Here is a 6,313-nt window from a genome sequence, read left to right as displayed (position 1 = left end):
CGGGCGCGGGGAACGTGAAGCAGCAAAAGAGGAAAAAGCCCCCCCCCAAAAAAAAACCTGCCCAGAAAAAAAAAAAAGGAAAACAAAAATAAAGCGGCTTTTTAAAATTCTATCTCTGTGGTTTTTGGTTATTTAGAGGGTAAATAAATGGATCTTACCCGTTTTTTAGCTCCTCGCTGGTGGGTGTCGCCGAGCGGGGATGGTGCCGGGGTGGGGTGGGGGGGGAGCGTTGCTGGTGGCAGGCAGAGGAGCACCAGAGTGCCAACAAGACCAACAAATTAACAGAATTCTGTTAATAAACAGCTCAGATTCCAAGATTGCATTAACGGGGGTTTTTAGGGATGAAACTTCTTCCCTGCTGGCACCGAGGGATTAGTTGGGGGGGAATGGGAATGACATGAAGTGTTTGAGTGGTGACCAGAGGGTGGCTTCACAACCATTCCTGGCAGCAAAATGCCCCTGGCAGTGCCAAGGCTCTGGGATCACCAAGGTCCTGGGATCATCGAGGCTCTGGGACCACCGAGGTCCTGGGATCACTGAGGCTCTGGGATCACTGAGGCTCTGGGATCATCGAGGCTCCAGCACCGATGCCCAGCCAGGGCTGGCAGCTGAGTCTGTCTCTGCTCAGACAAGGAAGTTTTTTGATTCTAATGCTGCAAATGACACATGGGAAATCAAAAAACTTTTTAAAAATCAAGGATTTATTCTTTCTTTAAGCCTGCTGAGCAGTGAAACCACTTTAAAAAGAATTCTCTCTCTATAAAAACAGGTATTTGGCACTTGCTCCGCAGCCACCGGTCCCAGGCCGAAGGGTTAATTCCTCCTGCCCAGCCCCCATTCCCTGAAACCCCCCAAAAAAAACAAGAAAAAGGCCAGAACCCCAAGAAAAAGGCCAGACACACGGTTCGTTTCCACTACTGTCTCAGTGTACTTTATTCTCCTGCTGTCTACAGCTGAACAGCCACACAGGACAGAAACAGGTAGCACTGAGGAATGATCAGATTGGTTTTAGTTTTTTTTTTCCCTCCATGCCCCCTCCCCAACTTCAGGAATGGCTTTTTCTTTTTTTAAGCATTTTTTTTTTCTAGGAAATCCCACCCCCACCTCGAGAAACAAAATAAAAAGAAAAGGCATTACTAGAAATGTGACCCAGGGCTCACCCTTCACACCCGTGGCTCGGGAGCTGGCTGGCTCCCCCAGCTCCCAGAGCTCCTCCTCCTCCACACCTGGGATTTTCCTTTTAGTTTAGTTTCTTTATTTTTATTATTATTATTTTTTTGTACACTGGTTCAAAGTCGGCACTTCGACTGCAATCTGAACCCAGCACTGAAAGGCACATATCTGATACCCTGTACAAGAGCTAGTGTGGATGCTGCTGCAGTGCAGATGGGCAACGAAAGCAGATCCAGAGGAATGGATCTGAGGAGCAGAGTGGGGGGAAAAAAGGAATAAAAAAATGGGGGAGTGAAGCAGATCTGTGCCCGCTTTCAAACCAAAAATATAAGAAAATGATAAGAAAAAAGAAGAAAAACAAAAATACTGGTTAAGGTTTCCTACTCTCCCTCCCACAAGCAGCTTTTAAAAATGCCCATGATAAACTGCAGAGTCAAATGCTGGTTCTATCAACAGCTGCATTAATAAAAATGAAATGAAAAATAAAAAGTCTCCAAGCCCTGCACCTCCTCCTCCAGTTTGTTTGTTTTGTTTTTTTCCTGGCTTATTGCTGAGTCTGGGACGATTCCTCGAGAGCAAAAAGTCTCATTGGTAAGAGGAAAGGAGAGATTCTGATCCTTCATGTGAAAAGAAGATGCTGGATGGTTGGGGAAAGCAGTGAACAGCCAATTCTCCTTTCTGAGTTGCCCATCAGACTGTTACTACACTATGGAGAAAAAAAATAAGAAAATTAAATCGTTCCTGGGTTTCCCCTTTGACTGGAAAGACCAAGAATACAAAAAGGAAGTTTTGGGGAATGTTTGACACCATTTTATTAATCTTCAACTGCAGTGGAAAAATATAACCTTTTACAAGTGCCGTCTTGTGTAAGCTCAAGTCAGTATATATATATTTTATATAAATTTCTTTTTTTTTTTCCATTTTTTTTCATTTTTTTTTTGTTTTGAAGTGCAGCAAGAGACCAAATACCACATTAAACCTGATCAAATAAAGACCACGAAAGGCCAAGCAGTTTCCAAATGGCATTTTTATCAGATTTCCTTTGAACATTTTGATTTTTTTTCTTTTTTTTTTTCCTTTTTTTTTTTTTTAAATCCTCATTTTGCAATCCAAAATATTTACCTGAAGTTTTGTTTTTGTTTTTTAACTCTTTGGCACAATTTTTTTTGTGGGTGTTCGGGCTGCTACAGTACAAGTCAGGAGAGATCTTTCCCTTTCCCTTTCCCTTCTCACTGCCAAATTCAGAGCACTTCACGTTGGTCGGTTTGAGTTTTGTGTCGTTTTTCCTGTTGTTTTGTTTTTAAGCCTGAAACTTCATTCGACGATTCCTAATTCCCTCTAACACGAGTTTTATATTTTTTTTGTTGTGTTTTTTTTTGTGGTTTTGTTTTTCCCCCATTTCTACATTCACAGTTGAACAATATTAAGGAAGGAAAGGCGCTTTGAGGAGATCGTGAAAAGCGTCACTCGGAAGGGGAGCTCTGAACATTCGTCAGTGTTTCCCTAAAATAAAAAGCCCTAAAGAGCGACTTTCCTTATATTTTTTTTTTTTAAATTTTCCTTTTTTTCCTTTTTTTTTTTTCTTTTTATTTTTTTTTTTGTTTTCCTCCTTTGTTTTACACCTCTTACTCTGCATCAGTAGACTGAACTTCGGTTAGTTTATGAAATGCAACAGCTAACCCTTTTTTTTTGTTTTTCTGTGTATTTTTGTTTGTGTGTTTTGGGAAAAAAAAAGATCAACTGCAATGACTCAAAGTTGAGAATGTGGATACCGCCTCATTCACACACACTCACTCCTAAGACTGAAAATCCTTCCCCCCCCTCCTTTCAACCCCTAGGCACCGACAGCGCCGTGCGGCGGCGACCGGAGTTCCCCAAAGCTCCTTCTCCCTCCGGCCACCGAGAAAAAAAAACCAGACCTCAGACCCCAAAAGAGCACCACAGCTGAACCCAGTTTCCTCTCCTCCAAAACCGGCCGTTTTCCCCCTTTTCCTGTGCCTTGGAGAAGCCAAGTCCTGGTCTGTCCATCCCCCTCGTCCCGGGCAGGTCAGTGCTCAGCTCGCTGCCGGCGGCCGTTTGCTGCGGCGGGAGTTTCAATGTGGTGTGTTTTTCAAGCCTCACTCACTCATCCTCTCATTCCCAAACATTCAGCATCCGTGCACACTCCTCACTTCTGGGTTTTTTTGTTTTTGTTTTAGTTTGTTTGTTTTTTTTTTTTCAAAAGATTGGAGATTTCCAGTGGGGGTTTCTCAGGTGTCATCCCGATGGTAACAGATCTGGAAGGGAAAAGGGGGTGTCAGAAAAAAAAGCATAAATCACCAAAGCCCATGTTTGGGAGTGAAAAGGAGCTGTAGGTGGGGGGAAAAAAAACACTCTGAAAGAGAAATAATAGGGGATAAACTGGCTAAAATCAGGGGAGATAAACTGGCCAAAAATTCAGGGGGGATAAACCAACCAGCAAAGAAATAATAAGGATACTAAGGAATTTCTCCAGGTAGGGTGACCAAGCTGTGACAGACTTACTCCCCCAAACACAGAGGCACCATCATGCCCTTCTCTGCAACCTGCTCCTTTTACAAGGCACTTTGGTAGAGTCCTAGACTCAGGTCATCTCATCCAACCCCCTGCCCTGAGCAGGGACATCCCCAACTAGAGCAAACTGCTCAGAGCTCCATCCAACCTCCCCTGGGATGGTTCCAGGGATGGTGCAGCAACCACCTCTCTGGGCAACCTGGGCCAAAATGCCTCAGCCTCAAAAATTTCTTCCTTCTCTCTAGTCTCAATCTCCCTTTTTTTTAATTTTCAAACCATCCCTCCTTGTCCTGTCACAGCAGGCAATGCTAAAAAGATTGTCCCCATCAAAAGACTTTGCCCATCTTTACAGAGAAATAAATGAAAAACCACCTTCCAGAGAACAAGGCTTTTGGGAAGTGGCTCTTTCAGACTTGGGAGCTTAATCCTAATTATGCAAGGTGAGGAGGAGGTGGGTGGAATCCCTTACCAAGCTTGATTCTTCAGTTTTCTCAGCTCTTTAGTCGCCCAGCCAGCAAGGGTTTTTGTTTTGTTCGTCTTGGATCTTCTTCCTTCAGTTAGCAGTTCATGTATCATGGGTCTAGCTTCTACTAATTTCAGTACGTCCTTCCCAAACACTGTACACAAATCCCTGCAGAAGAAGAGGAGCCTTCCAGGCCACGTGCCACACACAGATGTGCCAGCACCACTGCCAGCAGCTCCCGCCAGCAAAAAAACCCTGACCCACAGCTCCTGTCCTCCTAAAAATGCTGCATGTGGTCACTGATCTCAGCAGGAAGAGAGCTGAGTGGTTCTCTACTAACCAAATCCCCTGCCCAAAGACTGGTGTTCCCCATCAGCTCTCCCTGAAGGCCACAGAAGGGATTCAAACACCCTGACCCGAGTTCCTCCACGCCCAGGGAATTGGGGTTGGGGTGGTTTGGTTTTAAGCTCAGGTCATCCTTGAAAAAATCCTGGATTGGGAAGTTGTGTCACACACATCCAACCTGCCCTTCCACCTGCTGGTTTTTAGCCTGGTCAGTTAAAGGGCTTCACTGGTGTAATCACTTCACACCTCAGCTTAAACCTCCATCACCAGACCACAAACCCCCAGAACTAACATTAAATACTTCTGATAGTCATAAAAATGCAGCTTTGTACCAAGACTTGTGTCTACCTCAGGAGCTGGGAGCTGCAGTCAGGTTGGGATGCTTACCCTATCAGTCCAGCAGCACATGCCACCACTTCATCAGTGTGATCCTCATCTCCAGCAATGTGGTCAATGTAAGACAGAATAAACTCTACTCTGGGCTGTACTAGCATCACATCCGCTGAAAAGAAGACAGCTTGATTACAGCAGGGGGAAATCCAGCTCATCCTCAACAGCCTGCCCTCTAAAAGAGATCCCAGCCTACCCCAGAACAGGCAGAATCTGGCCCCAGAGAGCCAGGGAGGGGCAAAACTGCCAGAGGAACCACAGTGAAGGGCTCTAAACCCCCTCCCTGCTCACGGCAGCAGCACGTTCACTCCCACACAGAGGGACACCAACAAGGCCATGCCCAAGGACACAACCACCATCCTGGAACAGCTTGGCCAAGGCACAGCTCTTCCCACCCCCCCTTTGTCACCCTGCAGCAGGACAGAGTACTCACGATGGACGTTTTCTTGGTCTCCTTTCAGCCCCTGGATGATGCCAGTGTAAGCTTCCAGGCAGCCCTCCCTCAGCTCGTTCAGGTAATCCACCATGTCATAGTCTGACTGGAAAGGTGACAGGAAAGCACATTTCAGCCATGCCCTGAGGATGGGGGTGTGGCCCTCGCTCGTTTGTGGGTCTAATGAAGCAACTGGGACGTGCACCACAGGCTCACCTTGTCCACCTGGGCTTGGGAAGCCTGTTGGAGGGTGTTGAGGACAACATCCAAGTACTTCTTGAATTCTCCTCCAATGGCAAGGGCAATATCACCAAACACTGAGAGAATCTGAGGCTTCACAGACCTATGGACATTTTCATTCTGCAAGAGATTTCAGCACCCTTAGGTTCAGTTGGGATTCTTTAGGAGTGGGGAGGAGCTAATGAATTAAGACATTTCTTTGAAATGTAAATCCTTTACCCCCAATAAAATTTGGACTCCATTCAAATAGTAAGCAAGATCAGTTGTCAAACACGAGATCTTCAGAGCATGCCTAACACTTCTGCTTCTCCCACCTCCCACCTTCTTCTCAGCGTGCAAGCCAACTGTTACTAACTGGCTAATGAGAAGGGAAACACTCACCCCCAAGTTCTCCAGGAGCAGCTGCATAACCTCATCACAAAAAGGCAGGATGTTGGATTGCAGGGCTCTGCATAAGTCACCAACCAGGCCCACTGTAGCCAGACAAACCTGCAAATAAAACAGCAAGTCAGACACCCACCCAGTGAGTCAGCCTTCCACAGGCCCTCCCTCAGCAGTGCTGAGAGCCTGCAGCCACCAAACCCCCCAGAGCCACCACCCTCACAGCACAGACCCCAGCACAGGGGGGTTGGAAGGGACCTCTGGGGGTCACCTCGTCCAACCCCCCCTGCTCCAGCAGCTCACCCCCAGCAGGGTGCCCAGGGTCACAGCCAGGAGGGTTTGGGATCTCTCCAGAG

General features: G+C 46.4%; 1 protein-coding gene across 1 annotated transcript in view; it reads right to left on the bottom strand.

The window, feature by feature from the left end:
* Positions 1-4,170: 4,170 nt before the first annotated feature.
* Positions 4,171-6,313, bottom strand: part of KPNB1 (karyopherin (importin) beta 1) — a 19,370-nt gene continuing 17,227 nt past the window's right edge. Inside the window, exons 15-19 of the mRNA XM_008949848.1 lie at positions 5,958-6,065; positions 5,553-5,696; positions 5,337-5,442; positions 4,901-5,015; positions 4,171-4,336 (exon numbers count right to left, since the gene is read on the bottom strand). Of these exons, the coding sequence (XP_008948096.1) occupies positions 4,171-4,336; positions 4,901-5,015; positions 5,337-5,442; positions 5,553-5,696; positions 5,958-6,065 (639 nt within the window). The remainder of the gene's footprint in view (positions 4,337-4,900; positions 5,016-5,336; positions 5,443-5,552; positions 5,697-5,957; positions 6,066-6,313) is intronic.

Source organism: Merops nubicus, unplaced genomic scaffold, assembly GCF_000691845.1.
Source record: "Merops nubicus isolate BGI_N331 unplaced genomic scaffold, ASM69184v1 scaffold8171, whole genome shotgun sequence".
NCBI lineage: Eukaryota > Metazoa > Chordata > Aves > Coraciiformes > Meropidae > Merops > Merops nubicus.
The sequence above is the reverse complement of the archived record's forward strand: the minus strand, read 5'-3'. Positions and strand labels throughout refer to the sequence as shown.